We start from the raw sequence: 23,994 nt of genomic DNA, 5'->3' as shown, positions 1-23,994 counted from the left end.
AATATTGTAACAGATTAGAAAATAGGGTATTATGGGTGTTTTAAAAATAGAGATTCTGGATTTGCTAGACAAGTAGATCTACCTCTACAATAGTGGGTAGAATATTGAGTAAGATTAGACTGAATCAGGACAAATAATCCGATTGAATCCATCTATTATACAACAAAATATTGTGTGTTATGATAACTAACTCAACCGATTTCAAAATTATTCTAAAAATATCTTGGGTGGAACATTGGTTCCTCAGAAATCCGCGACATTTTTCAGTCCCTTATGATTTTTGTTTACTTTTTGTAAACGGGAGAGATTCACCAGTGACCAGACTCACATCTAAGTACTGAAGAAGTGTGCATTCTGGATCCCAGACAAAAAATAACAGATTTCTTTCTAGTATTGAGAAGTGTTTAAAGTTATTCAATTTGATGGTCTAGAAATCAAGGCATTGTTTTCATCACGTTCTATTGAGTTAAGTGTGAAGTGTGTGTGACAGTTTGAGCAAGTCAGAAAATGTATTCACGTAGGCTACGTTATGCCAGTCACGTGCTCGTTTGTTATGATGCACGTGGACACCATCAGTTTTCATGTACATTTCCAGCAGCACCTCTTGCCACTGCCTCAGGCCCAGCCACCACACAGCCTCGTGTTCTGCCTTTTGGACGAAGCAGGACCTTTCTATTCAGATGGACTCTTTACTGTGGATCTGCCTTCATTGATTCCTGTCTCAGCCATAGGGGGGCGCTGCTGGGCTTTTCTATGGTTGTTAAGCCATACTCTGAATCTTGCAGCTGGCTTTAGCTTTGAAATGTATTCCCCTGACCTCTCCTGTAGTTGCCTACTAAACGCTATTGTGTAGATACCAAATAGAGAATGCAGCGCAAACTGTACGAGGCCTGCCGCTTCTTAGAACTTGATTTGCAGCTTCAGTCCCTGCCTTATAGCCTATGAATGCCTATATAGTGCACCTGATTCAGATGTTTTATTTTTTTCTTCCTTCCCTTCTTTCTGTTAGTTATGGCTCGGAAAAAGCTGTCTGTCTACTATTCAAACATTTCTCCCCCCCCCCCCAAGACTACAATGTAACGGGTGACCTGCTGCAATTGCAAATGTAATGTGCCAGTAAACCTTTTACAAAAACCAGAGGGTCTGAGATTTTTTTTTCTCATCGAAGAAGTGGTGGCTATAGAGAAAAGGTGGGACTAGACATGGTCATGGTGAGTCTTTAAATACTAGGCCAGATTCAGAGCATAGATAAAAAACGAAACAAAAAAAAAAATAAGGGCCGGTAATACATTTTCTGATTTATGTTTCCTCATCACACCCGAAATATACCCGGAATATATCCGAAGTTGTGTTTTATTTACCGCACAAACCCTGCGTATTTAGGCGGAGTTTTTCTCTCAAATTGAAAACACCCTGTTCCACCCATAGAGTCTGGTTCCACCTTTTAATATTATAGACTCATTTAGATGAGTTCAGCCCTGGAATTGCCAGTCTCTACTGAACTAAAGGTAAGAAACTGAAAACTACCACTTCATGACATCACAAGGCGGAACAGCGTTTTCTGTGCTTTGGAGATGTAGACAGACTAATAATAACATGTGTGACAGAAACGACTAAACACAACTCTGGGCATGTTTTTGAGGAGGTAACAACAGCATGACATGGCTTAAAGCTCAGAAGGGTCTATTTTGTGTAATAGTTGTATATATATGTATATATATATATATATATATATATATATATATATATATATATATATATATATATATGTATATGTGTGTGTGTGTGTGTATGTGTATATGTATATATGTATATATATATGTATATATATGTATGTATATATGTGTATATATGTATATATATATATGTATGTAGAGAGAGAGAGAGAGAGAGAATAGAGAGAGAGAGAGAGAGAGAGAGAGAGTGTGTGTGTATAAATATATATACTGAGAGAGAGAGTGAAAGACCGTCACAGCATACACTTTCCTAAATGCAGTCAGACTCTTCCACCTGCTTGCATGTTTTTTTCATCATGAAAGTTCACGAATTTTAACCGGAAATAGAGAGTGTTCCGTGCGTGTACCTTGACCCCAGTGTGACCCCAATCAGTGGCTTTATTAGCAGGAGCCGGTGCAGACCCATGGCGGTCCTCCTCGCTGTCCCGGGTTTCCTTCGCCATCGGCCGTGGTTAAGTAGCTGCAGCGGCCTGAGGAAGACGCCTGCTCTGCGGTTGTGGACATGGCCGGGGCTGGCTTCTGCGACTCCAGGCCTTTGCTGGACTTACACCAACAGGTTAGCCCCCCTCCCTCTCCAGGGTCCATCTCTACTGTGGCACTTTGTTATTGTAGCCAAGTTTGAAGTGTATTAGGGATTGGTCAAGCAGGTAGGGTGGCCAGATGGCAATTACCCAAAAACCGTGAAAATGAGGGACATCTTGTTGGGGGAAAAAACACACACATTTATTGCTTCTCCACTCCCCCATTTGAACAAAACGCCTTAATTCCTGTATACTGCTGCATTTGCTCAATATTTTCCTCAAATACAGGAAACAAAGCTATAAAGATTCCCGAATCCCTAAATGCATTGCACTGGGCAGCATGCCATTTGTGCAGTTTGAGGCAGACAAGCTTAATGCATAGAATTTGCCCAATTCCTCTTTCAACTGACTATAAACTTAAGGCAGAACTAAGAATGCTAGAATCAACCATTTCCCAATTAGGTCTACCGGAACTGCCCATAGAGATCGGTGGCATCTGCGTAAAACAAGCCTATATAGCCAGTGGTGGAAGAAGTACTCAATTTTGTTTAGTAAATGTACAGGTACTAAAATATAAACATGAAAAAAAAGTCTATTTATGTAAAAGTATGTGCTTAAAGAATAAAAAGTATTTCTTTGATTTTGGGATCTTTTATAAGGTTTTTCAGCAAGTCTCAAACTAAATAATTAATTTTCAATCTTGTTAAAAATGTAGTGGTGTAGAAAGCAAGTAAAACGTATCCACTTTAAAATGTACTTAAGTACCGTACTTCACTACTTTTGCTACGTTTACTTTATTATGTTCAACCACTGCCCATCTCTAACAGTAGGTGTAATGTAAGACTGTTTCTGTTGCGACCTTTTTGTATGATACGTTTGCTCATGGCCAGTCCTCCAGCTACAAGCTTTTCATTGTAATATTCTGTTGTAGGTGGATGATCGAAGGGCCCTCTTCAAATCCTGGCAGTGCACAGATAAATATACGGACTCAAGCGTGGTGCCCCTCAGCCTGGAGGCAGAGTGCAGATGGGTTTGTGCTGAGCTTTCATTGATAGACTATTATTTAGCTATAGGCCTGAATCATGCCTGAATATATTTATATACAATTATAGGATGCACTCCATGCACTAGTGCCCACTCTACTGCGCCGGGAGGTGGAGATTGCATTAGAGAAACTGGACCTAATATGGGACCATGCATATGCTTGGGAAATGTTTTTGGACATGATGGTAAGATATTAAAACATAAATGTGACTTGTTGATAAGTTATAATAAATATTACAAATTTCAGAGAAGTCAGGCCTTGTGTACATTTTCCACTAAAGACCTTCCTGCTAATTTTACTGAGTCCACAAGAGGCATTCTAGTCGACTGGCTAATAAAAGTTCATGTAAGTCTTATAATCATTCTATATTATTGCTTACCTGGAAAATTTCATAAATGTGTTTACACTTCAAAAGGAGATGATGCACTTTCAGGATGAAACCTTGTTTCTTGCAATTCACCTGCTGAACCGGACCCTCCGCCTCCTCAAGGTGCCCACTGCCAACCTACAACTGCTGGGCATGGTCTGTCTCTTCATTGCTGCCAAGAAAGAGGAGAGCCTTCTTCCAGAGGTATGCTCATTAAACTTTCTGTTTAAAGGTCCTATATTATGCAGAATTGACTCTTGTGAGATTTTAGCCATGTTAGAACATTGTTACCTAGTAACTTTTGTTTCAATCACACATGTTTATCACTTGGTCTACATCTCCAAAGCTCAGAATGCTCTGTTCTGCCTTGTAATGCCATTTAGTGTTTTCAAATTGATCTTTACATTTTACCTTTTCAGTTGAGTAGAGATTGGCAATTCCATGACTGAAATTATCAAAATTATTCTAGTGGGAGGTGTATGGAGTTTAAAAATGCAATGGAGCACTTCCTGTAACACATGACATCACAAGGTAGAACTAAGCCTAAATATGCATGGTTTGTATGTTAAATGTGTGAATGAAACAAAACATAACTCCAGGTTTTATAACATGGACTAGAGTATAGTGCAATATGACCTTTAACCATTTCCCTCCTTCCACATTTGACAATAAGTTCATGTTTTTTCAAGAATATGAAAATAATCAGACCATTTCCTTAACAGTCTATATATGTATATTCGCCTGGGTCATTAGCAGTCCCAAATGCTAATCCAAACCATATTTTGAAAATATTCAACATCTTGAGCTCTCCTCTGGTCTTATCCCCTAACTACTGTCTAAAGTATAGAGCTACTCTAAATAAACCTTCTGTAGACTGTGCCTTATTTGGGTTGTTTATCAGTCCATGTTCCTTGTGCCAGGTGTCTGACCTCTGCTACGTGATGGACTACACCTATACCAAATCACAGCTGCTTCGGATGGAGCGGAAAGTGCTCAGTCGGCTGAAGTTTGATTTGTCGTATTGCGCTCCTCTTCATTTCCTACTCCTGTTTGCCTCCGTTGCCCGCTACAGTGCCAAGGTTGTATAATGACTTTAATTTTAAATTGAGCAGCTGTTTATCCAGAAAGTAATTATGATATAAAGTGATAAAGTGTCTGGCAATCCATGGATTTCAGGATGATACAAAATTGATAATGTTGCCATAGCAATTAACAATTGAAAAGAAAATGCATCTTAAATCCTTACTATGAATGAACACATGCATACCAGCTCAGAGACTACACTACCATCCACTGGTGCTTCATAATCAAGTCTGTGGCAAGTGGGTCATCCTATACGGCTTATTCCAGAAGTTGCTGTGGCCGCTGCCATCATCATTGAGGTGGTGTTATCTTGCATGGGTTTTCCAAATCTCATAACAAATGAGACAGACTACAAGTCATTTTAAAGCCTCCCAGGGAGTTTGTGCATATGAACACTGACCATTTGACAGAAATTAACTTGCTTTATTTTAAAATTTAGGCAGTGAAACTCCAAATTCTCAGTTGAAATAAAGCATGGTTTACACCCATTTATGGCAAAAGTGGGCAGTCCATAAAACTTGGATCTGAGTAACATGCAAATATGTATCAAACATACAATCTTTATTATATTTTATTTTAGAATTAATGTTAACTTTTATATTACACATGTATTACATGGTTGGATGTGACCTTCACAACTCAGTTTGACTAACTCTTGCCAAGTCCATCTGCGAACTAATAAATCTTGAGGTGAGACGAATGCAAAACGGAACTAAACCACAAAAAACTGGTCTTTGTTCCACTACTGGACAAAATGAAAAGACAAATGTGTTTGTGCTACAGGGACCAGACATTCCCATTTACTTGAGACAGTTAGTTTTGAGCCCTGTGTCCACTTTCCCTGCAGATTTTTATAAAACTAAGATAAATCAACAGTTTTGGATAAAAAATGTCCCACATGTCCATATTTGACCAAATTCAAACCTGCCAACAGTAAAGAGTAGGGATGTAACAATAAGTGGAATATTGTATCAAAGTTCTTACAATATAAAGGGCTGTCAGTAGAGGTCTGCAAAAATATCAATATATCGTATCGTTTAATGTGATGATATGATGTGTATCGATATTGTGGGCTGCTGTATCGATATATTGCCTAGAGTATTTTTTGGTTGATTTTATTCAGATTTGTTGCTTGTTCAGATGAAGGAAACTCGTTTACACAACACATTTGACATTTTCACTGTTTTGAGAATTTAAATATTTGTTGCATATGAACTTTATACAAGTGGTTTAACAAAAGGCTTTTAGTGTCAGACATGATTTTATTCTCAATTTTTTTTTTATTGAACCATATCGAATTGATTTGAAATACATCATATCGATTCGGAAGTGCACTGTATTGAGATGTGTATCGTATCATGGCCTATGGATCCATGAGATTATATACTCACAAGTGAGTGGAAAATGGACAGTGTTACACTCTTTTCACTATTTTATTCATACAAACAATCCCAACCTCGGTGTGTCCCAGTTTTGAATTTTGAAAATCTGATCTTTCTAGTCTATACTTTTGCCCTGTTACAATCATTTTGTTATAGATGACTTGGATGGCCCGTTACTTCTTGGAGCTAAGTCTCTTGGAGGGGCAGTGTGTGGTTTTCCAGCCGGTGCAGTTGGCAGAAGCAGCTCTGTGTCTCGCTCGCCTCGTCCTGAAGGAGCCTCCCACCCCCGAGGGAGAGGCTGCATGGTGCCTCGTGTCCAGCCTCCATGTTGGCAAGTGGGTACAGCAGAAATGGGATGATATGGGGAGAGAATGCACATAATATAAAACACAAGACTTTTCTACTTGTGGTGGTGGGGGGTGGGGGGGAAATGGCACAGTACCTGGACTTAGGGCCACATCTCATTCCAATTAGGTATATTTTACAAATTTATAAATGTTATGCTTGTAGAAGTCCCTTTTGGTTGCAACATCTTTCAGAATTATGACATAAAATTATTTTTTGACTGTTAGATCATGGTTGGCTTAAATTAGGATCAAATGTTTGCCTCCACTGTTAAGTGTGCATTTTACTGTAGGTAATTTCCTGTCTCTTTTTGTTTAGTGAATCCATTTTGCTGAGTATAATGCATATACTGGCCACTGCTGCTGCCAGCGCTCAGAGAGACACCTGCGCCACTTACATTAAATTCTCCTCCCCTGAAATGATGCACATCAGCAGGCATCCCGGTCTCGTGAATGCCTCCTTACTGCTGGGTGTGCACAAATGATGCATAGGCAGTAAACGCGTTATTAAAAATCATGTATTATGTTGCACTTTACCATTACCGTGGTTGAGGAAGAAGTCGAATGTGTATGCTAAATGCATACAGTTTTAAGATCTTATCTTGCAGCTGATTCATTATATTGTATCCATTTCTTTGTTTTGTGATCTGAAATTAAGTGGGTTGTCATGAAATCAAAGCCTTTTTAATGTTAAAATAAAGTGTATGCTGCAATTTGAAATGATTTCTGTTGTCATCTATGTACAATAATTGACAACTTTGAGGTAGACCACAATGCGTAACCTATCCCCTTTAATGCATATTGGCACAAACAAGCTAGAATATTGAAATGGAGAGACTTCTGTTTTGTTCCAATGCTTTACATGGGGTTCTGATATTTTAGAGATGTTATTTAAAGGTGCACTATGTAATTTCTAAGGTGAAGGGTCTATTTGATTGTCTCCATGGCTATATTTCTTTGCATAGAATTATTACTATTATTTACTTATTACATGAATTATTGCCCTGTGCAGGCTTGCCTTCTCCATAGATCTGACCATTAGCCTGTATCCATTGTGACTGCCAAGTTTATTTCCATACACTGGAATAATCAAGACAAAATGGTAATCTCTCCATGGAGACAAGCAGATGACACTTGGTCTATATTAGAATAAATAATATAATGTGGTAAAACAATCACATTTCTAAATGGGATTTTACATTCTTTTCCATTTCATTTTGATGTGGGGTTCCGGATCAGTTGCAGTTATTTTGGGGTTCCCAATCTAATCTGCAGTAGTCGACATCTCACCATTCAAATCTTATCTATTAACGTCCCAAAATACTAGTATTTTATTTCGCCCGTTTAAATGGGTCTATAGTTCCCCATCCCTGTCTTTGTATAGCCCATAAAGTGTCCCTTGTGTGTGTCTGGTCCACCACTCAGCGCTATACGTGCTCGTGTTTGTGATTGGAGCTCTAAATTGTGTGTAAGCCAATGCGCTCGCGGCTCTCACTCGCAGCTCGTGTTGGGTGTCTGGCAGGAGGCGGTGCGTCGGGGCGCTTCGGGTTCATCTGAGGTAACGTACACAATCTTTCGTGCAATTCTTGCGAAAAAAAATCAATATTTATCATGTTGGATGCATCTTTACAGCATTGGTCACGAAATATAGACGACTATATGGCCATGTTTTTGCTTACACGCTCTTTTGTTTCATCGTAACCTCAAGCAGAAACGTAAAGCTGCTTTATTACGTGGATGGGACTTTCAAAAGAAAAGGTTGCACCGTGTTTTTCGCCCTTATGATAAAGATTTCTACAGCCTCGGATTGGTAGGTAAGCACTGTCTGATGTATTAAAAGAACGTAATTTGATAATAAGAATTCACATTTTTTTGCTTTCAGAGGTGGAATTTTAAATTTTTATAGTTTTAAAATGGCTCCCGACCGGAAGTTGTTTGTTGTAACGCGAGGTTTGTTGACAGTAGTTATTCTTTATTCTGTTGTCACAAACCTACCACGGCACATTTCACAAAGGCGTGTAGAATATTGTAGATTCATTTTCAAGCTTAATATTAATTAGAATTTAAAATGTTTTTATGGAAAATATGACATTTTAAACAGGGAATAGAAGGGGGATGATCGACGAGCTGTTTTGAAGGTAAGTTGGAATAGACAGCGAGAGCATACAACTTGAAACTGAAATGCATAAAGAGTTTATCAGTTTACTTTGCTTAAGTTTGGTTTCTGACATTCAAATTTGTAGAAAGGACTGTTGCATTTTGCGTTGCCTTAAATGATCTTTCTTTGTTTATGACCACTATGAGAGGAAGTGTGAGCCTTGCAGGAGGGCTGGGCTCAAAGTTAGTGTTACATAATAGCTGGAAAGGAAAAGACAGGGCTGGTTTGATATGCTTCCTTCACCTAAACTCTAAACTGTAGCAAATACTTAAAACAAACTGTAAAAGAACAAGGAACACTGAAATTAAATGTTTACAATTGTCCAAGCAATGTTACATGCTTAGTTTCCTTCTCTTTGCATCCCAGCATTGTAACAATGTTGGCACACTGATAATTAAAAATAAAAAAATTTAGCTTCAACCATTGCTATTTACAGTTTTATGCAAGTTTATTTAAAGGTGCACTAGGTAACTTTTCTGGTGAAGTCTGCCACTTGCTGGTCTCCATAGAGATGTCATTACTTTTCCTAGAATGTTCTACAGTATGGTTCTTTTTTTGTGCATTTAATTACAGGTGTTAGAAATGCCTTAAAATGCATGCTAGCCTCATATGTCAGATCTGTCATGTGACTGGGCCTTGTGCCATCACCGGCGTTTCTTGATGGAAATGAATAAGTTCAAGAACATTCTAGGAAAAGTCATAGCATTTCCTTGAAGATGAGCAGGTGGTGGGCCCTCCTACAGAGATGTTGCATAGTACACCTTTAAGGCTCACATAATATAGTAGGCTACATGGGATTATATGACAAGGGCAGACCCATCTGCTCACCTATTAAGATATAGTTTCATTATTTTTGCTTCACCAGGGTCCACAATGCCAAGGGAGCAGCCCAGTTCAGATGAGACCAGCTCGTCCGCTTCATCCACCAAGAATGCTAAAGATAAGAGTAACAGCACGGCCATGCAGGCGCTGCATGGGGCTGCCGACGACAACAGGAGGAGCTGCTCAGAGAAAGACTCAGGTTACTCAGGTGAGTCAAAACTAATAATAGCTGTAATCCAGATATTCATAGTTTCGTAATTGCAGATTGCATAATAGCAGATTCGGTATTTCATTTCAGGACATACTTCAATTTGGACTAACCCTTTATGCAACAGTTTGATCAGACACATTGTTAAAGATGGTGTATATAACTTTTCTGGTGAAGGGTGTGCCTCTTGCTTGTCTCTGTGGAGATGTTATTGCTTTGATTAGATTGTTCCACAGTATGGCATTAAACGTATCCATCTCCATGGAGACAAGAAAGTGACCCTACCAGGCCATGTTACAGGTCAGTGGAGAGCATTCATACCACTCACAGATAGATGAATGCATGTTTTAAGGGATTTTTGAGAAATTTGTACACATGTCATAAAAATGCCAAATAGATAAGTTTAATGCCATACTGAGGAACATTTCAGTCAAAGTAATATCATCACCATGGAAACAAGCTGCTAGCGAACCCCTCAAGAGAAAAGTTATATAGTTTACCATTTACTCTAGTGAAATTTATTGAGTTCCCCCCCCCCCCAAAAAAAAAAAAAATATATATATTTTTGAGCTAGAGTACATCATCTTAAAGGCCTTTTTGTTGTGCTTTGTTGCAGACACAGGCTCTGACTCGAAACACACCAATGCAAAAGATCGCAGCAACAGAAAATCAAGGGACACCTCAGATGAGTTACCTCTAAACCAAAATGAACCACACAAAAATTGTGGAAATGCTGTTGTGGCGCCACCAACAGGACAGCTGGCATCATTTTATATAATTAAAAATATGGTTCTTGAGCAGGTAATTTTTATTTCATGATCAATGTTTTATTAACTTTGTCAAGGTTTGTATCCTATTCCTTTCATTCCAATTACGATACAAGTTATTCATATGATATTTGTAATGGTAAATTAAAAGTACATTAGGTCTTTTCTTCTTTACTGAAAAGAAATATATTTAAATCAGTTATTTTTATTTGATGAAATAATGATCAACTTGGATCTTTTTAATCAAGATACAGCCACTCCTGTCAGTAAAAGCATGTGGTATGGATCTGATCTGGTCTGAAGTTCAGATTTAGGAGGAATAAATGAGGGTCTTTTTTGTATTGAATTGCAGTGTTTAAAATTCTGTATAGTTCTGTTAAGGACATGAATTTTCATTGACATTTTTTATTAATGTTTGAATAGGACAAAATAAAATAAGATCTAAAATTGTGATACATCAAAATGAGGGAATAAAATGTGATCATTTGTTATGTCATATCTCCCAGCCCTAATGTAAACTACTTTGACTTTTGAATTCAATTGAAAAATCTTTAATAGTAAGAAATTGCGTATTCCTCAACCTAATCTGCATATGTTTTCGTCATATTGTAGCCTCATATTGTCCAGAAGAATGGTCGACTCCTCTGGTCTAATGGAGCCAACCCAAATGTCTCTGGTTCAAACCCAGTCCTCCTCCTCCAGCCTTCTAACCCCCCCGCACTCCAACCCAGACCACCAGGCAAAAACAACCCCACTGTGAAGATGGAGAACCCTGCTTATCTACCCATCCTCAACTCCTACCCTCGCATCGCCCCCCACCCAAACAAAAAACCCCCCGACAAAACTGCCCCAACCGCTGAATCTGACAACCAGAGCAAACGTGTGTGCACTGAAAGTAATAATACACAAGTCAATGGTAGTCCTCAGGTGCAATGCGTTCATAAAATCTGTGCCAGTAATACCGTAACATCCTCCGACAACGCACCAGTGTCTTCAGGCCAACTGACTTCGTCCACTGAACTCAACAAAACTAGCATCATCAACACCCGCCATAGACATGTTGTTAACACGGTGCAAGTCTTGAAGCAATCGGGGCTTTTGGATATAACTCTGCGCACCAAGGAGCTGTTGCGTCAAAGCAATGCAACGGGGCGAGATGTTGCCCAGTTGAGACAGCATTCGGATTTGTTATGTCAAATGGCCAGCTGTTCCAACCAAAACCCAAGCAATATGGAGGCTTGGCTCACTCTACACAAGAATATGGCAGAATCTGGTTGCTACCCTGATCTTAAAGATGTACAAGCATTACAGGTCCCAACTACGCAGCAAAATGTTAGCATTATTAAAACACAAAGTGGGGAAGGTGACAAAGATGAGTCTCTTGTTGATTCAAGTAACTTAAAAGAACCTACTCCAAAACAAATGGATGTAACCAGGGAAATCAAATCTGAAACTATTGTGGACAACGATACAAGCCTAAACAGTTTGGATAATGAGTGAATCTCAGGTTTAAATTTAGCTGATAGTAAAGAGGCACTATGTAACTTTCCTGAGGGTTGGGGCCATCACCTGCTTGTCTTCACGGAGATGTTATGTGCCACAATGACAGTAAACTTGTGCATGGAGAGAAACAGATTTCATCTCTTGGCCAAGTAATAGGTTAAATCTGTGGCAAGACATCCCCACTCTTGTTAAGAAGAAAAGGTATTCCAAGGTATTCATTAGTGCTAAAACCACACGTAACATAATACTTGCAAGATAAGCAAATTTAATGCCACACTGTGGAACACTAAAGGGGAAAGTATCTCCTTCTTCCATGGAAAGAACCTGGTAATGGAACCCCACACCACCACCAGAATAGTTACATAATGCACCTTTAATGACTAATGTGAAATATATAATGATAATAATATTCATGTCAGGAGCAAAATAGGGCTGGTAGAGTACTCAGGACACTCTACCACTCTACATCAGGCATAACATTATGACCACTTGCCAAATATGCCACCTCACAAAAGCATTAAATATTGTGTTAAAACTTAAGCAAATAAAGTAATTTTCAGTCCATTTAATGCTTTTACATTTTTGCCCATTCTTGCCACCACAGTTTCCTCCATGGGCTAATTTTATGTTTAAACCACTGTCTTAAAACAATTCAAAAACCCACAATTGCTCCTCTTGCATTGACCTAGTCATTTTGTCAAACTTACTTAAAAGCCTTTTCTTGCCATCTTTTCTTCTAACAACTTTCAAGGAAGGATTTTGTGTCACAGTTTATATCAACCATATACAGGTTTCACATTAAAGACGAGCTAAATACCAGTGGTCATAAAGTTACATGCACAAAAGCCTGGTCGGTGCAAAACGCTTTAAAGCATTAACAAAATAACTAGTAATTTCAGGTTCTTACCCAAATACTAAGGGCACTTAAACCAGCAGAACTACGGCCCGGCCATCCACACCCATAGAAATATATTGGTCTATTTCTTCTTTTTCCAATTTCAAAAATCTTTTGGATTATTATTGTCAGATTAATTTCTGTACTTTATAAGAGGCTCTTAGTTTTGGCTGAATGGGATAATGATAGGGTTTTATTTCTCTTTCAGCTTTGAATATCTGTTGAAATATAATTGGGATGGTAGGTCAGGCTAGCACAAACTTGCCTATAATGGTGCCTTGTGACTTTGGGTATAAGAAAAATCTATGTGCTTGAAATTGCCTTAACTTTTTGCACTTGTTTTGTGACAACTGCAAATTTTCTCACCAAGCTTTGTCTGTTTTATTATATTATGCTCTTTTATGCACCTTGCTTTAAATATTTTAACTGTAATTTTAGCCTATTTTATCCAGTCTTGGATTGTGTAGTACTAGTTGTCTGTTTGCATGTGGGGCTTGCATGATTTGATTTGTGTGCATAGTGTAATCAACCACTTCCAACATTGTAAGTTTATTTCACTCTTATTTAAATAAAGTTTTTAAATTCCTAAAACATTTTGGTATCATTTACAATAAAGTGAGTTCAATAGAAAGTAAAAATACACTTCTAGGAAAACACATGTGGTTATGTAATGTCTCTCATTGTTTCACTTGGAGCGAGTCTTCAATGTGGTTCAGCTCGGTCTCTTGTTTAGAGGTCAGTGAGTACTCTGGATTGGGCCTGCACAGATGACTAAAGCGCTGAGGAAACAAAACAAAATATATAAGCTTTAAAGGTTCTGTATTATGCAATTTTCTGATCTCTTATAATATTGTTTCCTCATCACAAACATACCCGGAGTTGTGTTTTGTTTCATTCACATGTTTAACACACAAACCATGCATATTTAGGTTGAGTTTAGAAAACTGAAAACACTTTGTAAAATGTAGCTGTTAACTTGAAAACTACCACTACATAACATCACAAGGTGGTGTAGAGCTTTGAGCTTTAGCAATGTAGACAGACTAATAAATACTGAAACGTGTGAATGAAAAAAAAAAAATACAACTCTAGGTATGTTTTTTTAGTGTGAAACAACATTAGAAAATGTGTTGAAATAAATTTTGTGTAACAGAGGACCTTTTAAAATGATTTTAATGACATGCAAACTGCAAAATCTGATGTGGGAAATTAGAAAAAAAACATGATCAGGAAGGAGTAGGATAATGATTTTCCTGTTTACATTTATTTTTAATAATCCTCTAAGTACAAAAATCCTGTAATAAGTAGAGTTTGAGTGTGTACATGTAACTGCAAGAAGGGATTTAAAACAATTACTGAACAGGTCCAGAGTTGTCATTGTATTTTTTGCAATAACAGAGAATTATGTGTAATGAGTACTATTTACTGTAACATAAAAATGTTTCACACCTCAAACGTTCACTCCACCCAATCTGCCAAGGCTTCAGTCTAATATTCATTGTCATTTCGACTGAATAATTTATGAGTGAACAAACAAATGGTGTAATATCGTACAAATGTGGCACTATTAAACAGGCCCTCCAAATGTGCTGTAAGATTTATTGCCAAGAAGCTTTGTTGTGGCCATGGTTGTGGCCAAAACAAATTACCAAACAGAAATTATAAAATGTTTTGTTCTTACTATTTGTATCCAAAACATTACAATTTCAACACTCTTAAAGATAATGAAAAAGTAAACATTCACTAGTATATGTTTGACCTATATGTGCAGGATTGTTGCCATATACACTACCAGTCAATAGTTTAGACACACCAGTTCATTAGACATGTAAAATGTATGGAATTATGTAGTAAAAAAAAAAAAGTAATTAACCATTTTACTAACTTTTTCACAATCTTTTTTACAAACACCATTTGCTTTGTCAAAAAAAAAAAAAAAACTGAAGTAGAAGTAGAATTATTTAGCTTTTTTCTATACTACATAATTCCATTATCTTGTTTCATATATTTGATGCCTTCCGTGTGCATCTAAAATGTAGAAAGTGGTAAAAAAATAAAAATAAATAAATAAAAAACACATTGAATGAGAGGCTTTGTCCAGACTTTTGACTTGTATTGTACATAATCTAGATATATCCTCTTCATACCCGTTTCAGTGTTCCAGACTGAGTGGTCATCAGGTACAGGGCCCACCCCGGCACCAGCAGGATGGAGGAGAGCGCTAGCACCCAGCCCACAACATACGCCCAGGAGGGGTACACATACCAGTGGTTAAAGGTGAGAGGCTGGTACTCAATCAGAGAACAGATAAAAGAGACCTGCAGAATAATAATAATAATGATATTACTTTATATTATCATTAAGTGGGTATGAGAGCATCAAACTCACCAGTGACACTCCTGGGGTGAAAAAGAGCCAGCAGATTTTGAAATAGAAATTGGGCCTTGAACCTGTCATGTCCTTTATAATCCCAAACAGCTTCTCTGTACCTTTGATGGAAAAGGATGTGAAACTTTTTATACTTACTTCAGACTCTACACAGACATTATGTTTGAAGTGGAGTAAATATGATTGCCTGAGATTCAGAAACAGGACCACGCCTCAACCTCCCCCTGCTCCTCTCCAGCGAACCACAGCTTACCTCAACTGCACCTTCAATTACTCCGAAGCCCTACTGTACTTATGCAGGCTTAACCCAACAATATTGTCTTTCTCTACTCTCTCGACCACTTTCCTCCCACCCTGTGTCTCTTGTTCATCCTTCAGCCTGAAGACATTATCTACAAAGGGAGGTCCTGAATTGGCTGGGCTGACCACCTGAGACAGAGGCCCCAGGCTGAGTCTCCTCCCAGCCATCGCATTTACCCATCATTAATAAATATCTTTATTGTATACCATTGTTGTGGCGTGGTCCTTGCTAGTGAATCAGTTCATATTACCTACCAAAAACCCATCCAACAGCCACTGATTCAAAGACACAGAGGAAGAGGATGCAGGCTCCATTACAGGCGTAATAGTCAAACATTTGGAAGACATACATTCCTCCCTGCAGACAGTTAGCAATAAGCCTTTATAATGTTACATTTATGTGATTAGAGTCTATAGTGTAAAGGGCCCATATTACCCCATTTTCTGATCTGCTAAAATGTCTATACTATATATAATGAATGTCCTCATCAAAAACAAACAAACCCTGCATATTTAGGCTAGTTCTTCTCTCAAACTGAAAACACTTGTGATATCATGTGGTATGGGGAATTGCCAGTCTCTTCTGAGCTCAAGGTAAAAGGAGCTGTTAACTTGAAAACTACCACTTCATGACATTACAAGGTGGAAAAGAGCATTTTGAGCTTTGGAGACTTTGGAGAAGGACTATTAAGTGTTATTCAAATGTGAATGAAACAAAACACAAATCCAGGTATGTTTTGATGTGGTAACAACATTGTAACATGGTTTAAAGCTCATGAAAGTTAATTTTGTGTAATATAGGATCTTTCAAAGAAGACTGAATAGAAACGAAATGATAAGAAACCTCAGTGATCATGATGAGCTGCAGGACGAAGCAGGTGAGGCAGAAGAGGAGGAGGAAGAGCTCACGATGCCCACTCCGACGCATCACAGCAGGAAACATGTCTGTGATGGATGTCATGATCACCTCCATGGCAACAAACTGGACACACAAATGACATGATGTGATACATGATAATATACTTAAGGGAAATGAATTTACCATTTAAATCTATACTGCATATGTATTTTAGTAAATATATATGAAATATTTTGAGAGAATATTGCTTAAAGGTGCACTGTGTAACTTTTCTGCTTATTTCCATGGTTATTGCTTTGCCTGGGATGTACCACAGTATGACATTAAATAAATATACCAGCGTTTATTCAATTAAAGGAGTGTTTATGCTTCAAAACTACCACAAAAACATACATTATTACTGTGAACTGGCCCAATGCTCTACACAGACAAACAAGCTGGTCTGGTGATGTGGCTTGCTTGTCTCCATGGAGATGGTTAAATTAAATGCCATACTGTTGAACATTCCAGGAAAAACAATACATCTACAAAGTTACACAGTGTGCCTTTAATACTTACTTGAGTGTCCAGCCCCAGAAGGATGAGCATTATAAAAAAGCAAACGGCCCACATCTGAGGCAGGGGCATCATGGCTATAGCCTGTGGGTATGCTATAAAGGCCAACCCGGGTCCTAGAAAAGCATAACACTTTAAACATTAAACATTGACGTCATTGTTGGATGCTTGAATATAATGATAAATTGAGTGTGGCGTAAATGACTAATTCACTGTAAAGTCTCTTTGAGTGTCCAAAAAAGAGCTATGTAATTCTGATCCATCATTATTATTAAACTGGAGTTGTCCTAACTGTACTATTTGACCATCATCCTTAATGTCATCAGTAGGAATGGGCCAAAACACAATGAAACAATTTGTTATATTATTGTGAAAATTAGTATAGCCAACTAAAATAAATTTGAATCCAGTACTCAACTTGAATCTCAATATAGCAGTGTAGGCTCTGACATGCATTGCATAAAGACATTGCAGGACCTTTTCTCTGTATTTTTCTGCCAGCTACACATGTAGTATTGAATAATATGACCACAGACATGATGTAAAATACACAATAATCATGTACCTGACTCAGCCACCTCTGAAATAGATACTCCTTGTTCTTTTGCCATGAAGCCAAGCACGGAGAAGACTGCAAACCCAGCCAGTACACTGGTACCACTGTTCAGCAGACACAGCCACATGCAGTCTCTGTCAAATCAAAGAGGATGTTATGTTTTAATCACTTCTGCATACACTTCTTAAACCTGTATGGTTACTTACATGTGTATAGTACATGTAAGGGCTTGACCACTAACCATGTGCTGACCTCCAATGGGAGTCTTCCAGGCAGATCCAGGCAGTGAGCCACTTACGATGATGATGATTTTTATTATTACCTTTATATTTTTACGCTTTGTTATATTATTTAATGACATGTATATATTTATTGTGATGAATGAGCTACTGCATCCAAATTTCCCTTGTGGGGAAAGACTTTATTGTGTTACGGTTATTTGTTTGTGCTTGTGCTCAACAAATCCAACTAGTGTTCTCACTATGCCTGTCCTGATAATTAATATAGACTTATCATTCAATATGATCAATCATTTATCGTATGTACTTTTTCTTTGAGCTGGTGAAAAATCTTGCGTATTTTTTTCTACAATATGATAAGATTTGAGCAGTAGTGTTAAGTTACAAACTTGTGTGACTCTTTATAGATACAATTTAATTACTTGATGACATGCAATAGCTATTTTATATATTTGAGATTTTGTACATGTTTTCCAACTGAACAACTGCATTACCTATAGCAATTGTTGTTGTACTTGTTATAGCTGCCCAGTACAGTCAGAGAGCCCACACCAATGCTGAAGGAGAAGAAGATCTGAGAGCCTGCCTCCATCCAAACCTGATACAACACAACACACTCACTAAACATGACTACTAACTCAACATGTAATGTAATAAGAGATTAACTTGTAACATGTAAAAAAATATGAGACTTAAAAGTTATATAATGAGAGGTCTGTCACCTGAGGGTCCAGGAGTCGAGAGGGTTCTGGCAGAAGATAAAATACCACTCCCTCCAGAGCCCCAGGTAAAGTCACTCCACGAACCAGTAAAATCAACAACATCACATATGGGAAAGTGGCAGTGACATAAACCACCTGAAAAAGATATATGCTCATGTTACACTATTTTATGATATTAATGTTTTAAGGTTGTTTTCTCATCAAAACATACCAGACACGTTGAATACACAAATTGTGCAAATTTAACCCTGGAATTGCCAATCTCAACTAAACAAGTTAAAAGGTATCTGTTAACTTGAAAACTACTGCGCAAAATGCTCTGTTCCATCACAAGGTGGAACAGAGCATTTTGAGCTTGGGAGATGTGGACAGACTAAAAATAAAAATGAATAAACATGTGTGACTGAAACAAAGCACAACTCCAGGTATGTTTTTGAGGAAGTTAACAACATTGTAACATTGCTTAAAGCTCCCAGGAGTCAATTTTGAGCAATACAGGACCTTTAACAATATTCATAATGAGTTTTTTCAATGGCCTACTTTTCCAGTTGACTTGACCCCTTTCCAGATACAAAAGTAGCAAATAATCCACATAGCAATTAGACACAACAGAATCTCAACACGGATACTGCCAATCTGCTCTATTCCACCAGAGATAGATAAAACTCTGCGCCTAAACAAGAATGACAGAAAAAAAAATTAATACAATTATTTACTATTATTTTCATTATCAAATACAATGTGACAAAATGATTGTCTAAAAGACTTACTCCCAGAATTCTGTGGCAGCAGAGGAGGAGGAAGTGTCATTGCTCCTTGATGTGTTTCTTTTGATTGTAAGGTCTGTGCAGTCAGCTGTGAACCAATATGTTAAGATTACAGCTATATGCATTAAAGAAGCACTATGTAACTTTTTGATTGGGGATCCGACACCCGCTTGTTTCTATGGATATGGTTTGGTCTCCATGTACAGGTTTAATATCATACTGTGAAACATTCCAGACAAAGCAATACAATTTCAGTGAAGAAAAGCATTTAACAGATCCTCCACCAGAAAACTTACATAATGCACCTTTAAAGGTGACACCATTTTCTGGTCAATGTTATAATGTTGTTTCCTCATTAAAAACATATCCAAAGCTGTGTTTTGTTTTATTCACACAAATGAGGAAGTAACAACATTCTAACACGACTTAGAGCTCAAACAAATCAGGTGTGCGTAAGACCATTTCAAACCACGAGTTAGGGATATGTTTTATATTGAATGACTGGCCTCATCCGCTTAGTTATATTACAGCATGACACAGAAACAACTGTCTGGAATAGTGTCAAGCATTTCTTTATAGTTCTCCAATCTTGGCCTGCTATAGATCTTTTTTCACAGCGTGTGGAAGTCCCACGATGCAGGGTTACAGGAACTTCCAGGTAATGGTTTTCTATGGCAAAATATCTGTGGAAATGTCTCTTGTATTTCCCACCAGCTTCAAAACTCTGCCCCATCATCAAATCTTCATCCAACAAGGTCGACAAAGGACACAGTCACTGTGTGCACAATAATTATTAAAAATAGTAACAGTAATAGTAGTAGTTATTTTGCCAAGTGGGTATTTTACCTAATAATTGTGCACACAATCACTGTGTGTAAAATTATTAGGCAAGTGGGTATTTTGACCATTTGACCATGAGATGAGACTGACTCTTGATGGACCAGACAGATGGGCCTGTGGCTGGATCAGTAATAAGCACAGAGCTCCACTCTGACTCAGATGCCAGCAAGGTGGAGGTGGGGTACTGACATGGGCTGGTATTATTAAAGATTAGCTTGTTGGACCTTTTTGGGTTGAAGATGGACTCAAAATGAACTCCAAAACCTACTGCCAGTTTCTAGAAGACACTTTCTTCAAGCAGTGGTACAGGGAAAATCTGCATCTTTCAAGAGGACCATGATTTTTATGGACAATGCTCCATCGCATGCACTGAAGTACTCCACTGTGTGTGGCCAGTAAAGGCCTTAAAGATGAAAAAATAATGACATAGCCCCCTTTGTCACCTGGGATATTTCCTGTTGAGAACCTGTGGACCCTGCTTAAAGAGGAGATTTAAGGTGTAGGAAAAGTACACTGCTCTGAACAGAGCCTGAGAGGCTGTGGTTGCTGCTGCACAAAAAGCTGATTGTCAAGAGATTAAGAAACTGACAGACTCACAGAAGAAGGGTAGCTATATTAGTCTCAGATTTAAATTTATTTATTTTTTGGTCAGAAATTTTGAGTTGTTTACTATTCTAACAGATGAAAATAAACAAATGAGAACGGAAAATGTAAATATTTCATTTTCATTTGCTTGCCCAATAATTGTGCACACATAGATTTTCTCCAAAGAAAGCCAAAACTTCACTTTTGCTTTCTTAAATATTCAGGTTAAACTTTTGTATTGACCGAGAGCACTGTAGTTATTCAATTATAAAATGAATCCTCTTAAATACAACTTGCCTAATAATTATGCACACAGTGTATTATGTGTTTCACCAGGGCTCTTCTACTCTTTTTCCAATGCACATTAATAAATGGTGAAAAGGATTTACATAATTTGAATAACTGACCAGTATTCCAGTAGTTTTTGCAGCTGGCCCAGGGGAGCTGTGAGCTGAAGGAGAAAATCAGGTAAAGCAGAGCCCAGGAGAGGATGATGATGTAGGTCATGCAGCTGTACAGAAGGATCAACTGGCCTCCATAACCAATACCTGTAAAACACCAGTGTGGTACACAATATAAACTCTTTAATTTCCCTTTGTCATGCCATGTTACAAAACAGACAGAACTTTACTGATCAAAGTGGACAAATTAATTCATCATTTCTGCTCTTAATACCCAAAGAGAATTATGAACCTTGAACAAATTCATAAGATGCAGCTATTTCTATCTGTTATAATCCTCATCAAAAACATACTGGGAGTTGTGTTTTGTTTCATTCACCCATGTAACTCGTGATGTCATGTGGTAAGACAGGAAGTGCTCCACTTTGTTTTTAAACCCCATACACCTTCACTAAAATAATTTGGATGATTTCAGCCCTGTTACTGCTCATCTCTACTGAACTTAGTAAAAGGTAAAAGGTAGGTGTTAACTTAAAAACTACAGCTACATGACATCACAAGGTGAAACAGAAGATTTGGAACTTTGGAGATAAAGACAGACTCATAATAAAGGGTTATTGTAACGTGTGAATGAAACAACACACAACTTCAGGTATGTTTTTGATGAGGTAACAGCATTCTAGCAGGGCTTAAAGCTTAAATTTCCATACAAAATGCTAGTGAATACCATTCAATAGTTTATGGCATAAAGGATCTAATAAATTCTGAGTAAGACTGAAATTACAGCTAGAATTGTTTTAAATGCAATTCAAAATGCATGATTTTTTCATTTTGCTTGTTCTGGTTGCTTAAGTACAAGTTGACGAGATAACTTAATTTGAGCAGTTTACCATTACCAGATTTATTCATGCTCCTCTCTCATTCTTGTCTTTTTAAACATTAATTTGTTGCAACTGTTTTTGGCATTATATGTATGTTTCTCTTTTAGTTAAAGATACAATCTATAGTTTGTACCTTCGGCCAAAGGGCAGATCTTCCTCCAGCAGGTGATACCTCCTTCCTGGGTGTACTGCCCAATTGCAGTCTCTAGAAGAAATAGGGGAATGCCACAGGTCGCCACAAACACTAGATAAGGTACCAAAAATGCACCTGAAATGCAGAGGTGGATGAAGTACTTAATTTTAAGCAAAAGTACAGATGTAGAGACAAAATGTACCACATGAAAAAATCTAACCAATTTAAGGACCAATTTAAAAATATACTTTAAGAGTAAAAAGTAAAAGTATTTCACACAGATTTTGATAAAGTGTGTTTCTGGACACTAATGTCAATAGTAATGTCAGTGTCAATACAAATCAATTTATTTTTTCTCATGAATTATGTGCATTTATTTCAGGTTCCTTAAAGCTGAAGCTTGAACTCAAAACCTTTAGTCAACATGTTACCGCAAACATGGTAAAAATCACTCCTAAAATCATGAAAAGTAACAAAAATGTAGTAAAGTAGAAATACAGAAACCTGCTATCAAAAGCGTATTAAAAAAAACAAAAAAAAATCCACTGTAAAATGTACTTAACTTAATGTAACTTAAAAAAAAATCTATATTTTCTACTTTTACTTTGTTACCTTCCAATGACACAATATGCAAAAAAACAAATCATTTTCAGTCGAAACACATATATTTCTGACTTACCTCCTCCATTTTTGTAACATAGATAAGGAAATCTCCAAACATTGCCAAGACCAACTACATTTCCAGCCACAGCAAGAAGAAACTCCACTTTACACGACCAATGTCCCCTCTCCTCTGGGCTTTCATCCTTTGCAGTAAAAATATTCTTCAACATAGTAAAAATAAAATCGATTTAATTTAGGGATTTAATGAAATGTGTATAGGGTATAGTTCAGTGTACCATATGCCCACTTGTGTCATGCAATGAACAACTTCTTGAAAAGTCACAGGGTTGAAAAGTAAATTATTTCTCAACTAAACTGCACTTGGTGAAGGATTATCCACAAGTTTCTAACACAAAAAGTACCTAATGAATTTTATAAGAACGTTACGAACTGGCTCAAGGTTCAAACAATGGAGAATCCACACATGTTTAAAAGAATACAAAAACAGATATTTATTTAAAAACAAGGTGCAACTAAAGTTGTGGCCGCACAGTGGAGAGGAGAGAAGAGAGTGAGCAGTCTCCAGCAGCAGCTTTTAAAGGTGGTGGGCCACACCCACAATCAGGTGCAGCTCGTTATGTTGGCTCTCCCACTTGAATCTGGAAGGGAGGGAGAGAGAGAGAGACACAGCAGCACAAACATGCACCCACAAATACTGACCCAAGCTGGGGTCGTAACAAAGAAAATAAAAATTTGTAATTGATATTTTGCAGCTGAAGTCATCAACATTCCCTGGGGGTGGAAGCTAACTGAAAACATTACTCTGTTAGATGCTTTGTTTCTCAAATTAGACTTAATCTGATCTTTATTTTAACACAATCTGACCAGAAAGAGCTGATTTAGCTGGAACTACAACAGGTGAGCAGATTTTTACTGCAACTCCCTCAAATAGGAAATAGCATGAATGCATGGGTCTGTTATTAAAATAACTGGATATATACGGTCTGTGGTTTAGAGCTGTCTTGAGTTGGGTTAGTGGCCACTCACTGGAACTTAAGCAAAAAAAATCAGGCACAGTTTTCAAAAAGGTTGGATCTATTTTTAGATTATAAACTTTTTCTCAGCTCAAAATCCTTCAGTTGTCTTAAAACTGGCTACCTCTGGCACTGTTCCATAAAACTACAGCAAGATCAGCAGGATTACCAGACTATGTCACTTTGAGCTCTTTTTGCGCATGTCTCCTGCAGATAGAGCCTCTGTCCTGTTAGTTATCATGTCAGTGTCTTGTAAGATTTCAGCCACGGATCTAGTAAAATAACAGCATAATTTAAATA

General features: G+C 37.6%; 3 protein-coding genes across 9 annotated transcripts; 2 read left to right on the top strand and 1 right to left on the bottom strand.

Moving 5' to 3' along the window:
* Positions 1–1,411: 1,411 nt before the first annotated feature.
* ccnp (cyclin P) lies at positions 1,412–7,198 on the top strand. Of its 3 annotated transcripts, none has more exons than XM_055147701.1 (9): positions 1,412–1,508; positions 2,122–2,292; positions 3,189–3,287; positions 3,370–3,486; positions 3,549–3,647; positions 3,736–3,873; positions 4,590–4,748; positions 6,291–6,469; positions 6,798–7,198. In XM_055147701.1, the coding sequence occupies exons 2-9, from the start codon at positions 2,239–2,241 to the stop codon at positions 6,961–6,963; spliced, it is 1,011 nt and encodes a 336-aa protein (XP_055003676.1). In that variant the 5' UTR covers positions 1,412–1,508; positions 2,122–2,238; the 3' UTR covers positions 6,964–7,198. The 3 variants fall into 3 exon arrangements, with proteins under 3 accessions (XP_055003676.1, XP_055003674.1, XP_055003675.1); XM_055147699.1 differs by having other exon boundaries at positions 1,416–1,508; positions 3,718–3,873; XM_055147700.1 differs by lacking the exon at positions 1,412–1,508 and having other exon boundaries at positions 2,111–2,292; positions 3,718–3,873.
* Positions 7,199–7,946: 748 nt separating this feature from the next.
* Positions 7,947–13,365, top strand: LOC110162025 (CLOCK-interacting pacemaker-like). 5 transcript variants are annotated; one of them, XM_055148056.1, is made up of 5 exons: positions 7,947–8,036; positions 8,111–8,292; positions 9,502–9,666; positions 10,283–10,467; positions 11,046–13,365. In XM_055148056.1, exons 3-5 carry the CDS (start codon positions 9,510–9,512, stop codon positions 11,931–11,933), a joined length of 1,230 nt encoding a protein of 409 aa, XP_055004031.1. In that variant the 5' UTR covers positions 7,947–8,036; positions 8,111–8,292; positions 9,502–9,509; the 3' UTR covers positions 11,934–13,365. The 5 variants fall into 5 exon arrangements, with proteins under 5 accessions (XP_055004031.1, XP_055004033.1, XP_020782546.2 ...); XM_055148058.1 differs by having other exon boundaries at positions 7,989–8,036; positions 8,190–8,288; XM_020926887.2 differs by having other exon boundaries at positions 7,995–8,036; positions 8,190–8,292.
* A 143-nt stretch (positions 13,366–13,508) lies between these two features.
* LOC110161955 (sodium- and chloride-dependent GABA transporter 2-like) lies at positions 13,509–23,181 on the bottom strand. The gene is made up of 15 exons (XM_020926796.2): positions 22,968–23,181; positions 22,737–22,881; positions 22,058–22,192; positions 21,050–21,190; positions 19,221–19,305; positions 18,991–19,123; positions 18,451–18,585; positions 18,223–18,326; positions 17,499–17,623; positions 16,937–17,049; positions 16,364–16,501; positions 15,775–15,877; positions 15,220–15,320; positions 14,979–15,149; positions 13,509–13,610 (listed from the first exon to the last, which is right to left on the bottom strand). The coding sequence occupies exons 1-15, from the start codon at positions 22,974–22,976 to the stop codon at positions 13,509–13,511; spliced, it is 1,740 nt and encodes a 579-aa protein (XP_020782455.2). The 5' UTR covers positions 22,977–23,181.
* Positions 23,182–23,994: the final 813 nt, after the last annotated feature.

Source organism: Boleophthalmus pectinirostris, unplaced genomic scaffold (assembly GCF_026225935.1).
Source record: "Boleophthalmus pectinirostris isolate CB_2022bp ecotype Guang Dong unplaced genomic scaffold, ASM2622593v1 HiC_scaffold_9, whole genome shotgun sequence".
In the NCBI taxonomy this organism is placed as follows: Eukaryota; Metazoa; Chordata; class Actinopteri; order Gobiiformes; family Gobiidae; genus Boleophthalmus; species Boleophthalmus pectinirostris.
Note: the sequence above shows the minus strand (reverse complement) of the source record. Positions and strands in the feature narration are given on the sequence as shown.

What these genes read in the sequence shown, in the direction of transcription:
- LOC110161955 (XM_020926796.2), bottom strand. An exon ending in GGCTGTTGGATGGGTTTTTG is followed by an intron (nt 15,321 to 15,774) that starts GTAGGTAATATG and finishes TTTCCATCAAAG; the next exon opens with GTACAGAGAAGCTGTTTGGG. An exon ending in TCACCCCAGGAGTGTCACTG is followed by an intron (nt 15,150 to 15,219) that starts GTGAGTTTGATG and finishes ATTATTCTGCAG; the next exon opens with GTCTCTTTTATCTGTTCTCT.
- ccnp (XM_055147699.1), top strand. Translation starts at nt 2,239, where the DNA reads ATGGCCGGGGCTGGCTTCTGCGACTCCAGGCCTTTGCTGGACTTACAC. An exon ending in TGCTGGACTTACACCAACAG is followed by an intron (nt 2,293 to 3,188) that starts GTTAGCCCCCCT and finishes ATTCTGTTGTAG; the next exon opens with GTGGATGATCGAAGGGCCCT. An exon ending in ACTGGCTAATAAAAGTTCAT is followed by an intron (nt 3,648 to 3,717) that starts GTAAGTCTTATA and finishes ACACTTCAAAAG; the next exon opens with GAGATGATGCACTTTCAGGA.
- LOC110162025 (XM_055148056.1), top strand. Translation starts at nt 9,510, where the DNA reads ATGCCAAGGGAGCAGCCCAGTTCAGATGAGACCAGCTCGTCCGCTTCA. An exon ending in GAAAGACTCAGGTTACTCAG is followed by an intron (nt 9,667 to 10,282) that starts GTGAGTCAAAAC and finishes GCTTTGTTGCAG; the next exon opens with ACACAGGCTCTGACTCGAAA. An exon ending in AAAATATGGTTCTTGAGCAG is followed by an intron (nt 10,468 to 11,045) that starts GTAATTTTTATT and finishes GTCATATTGTAG; the next exon opens with CCTCATATTGTCCAGAAGAA.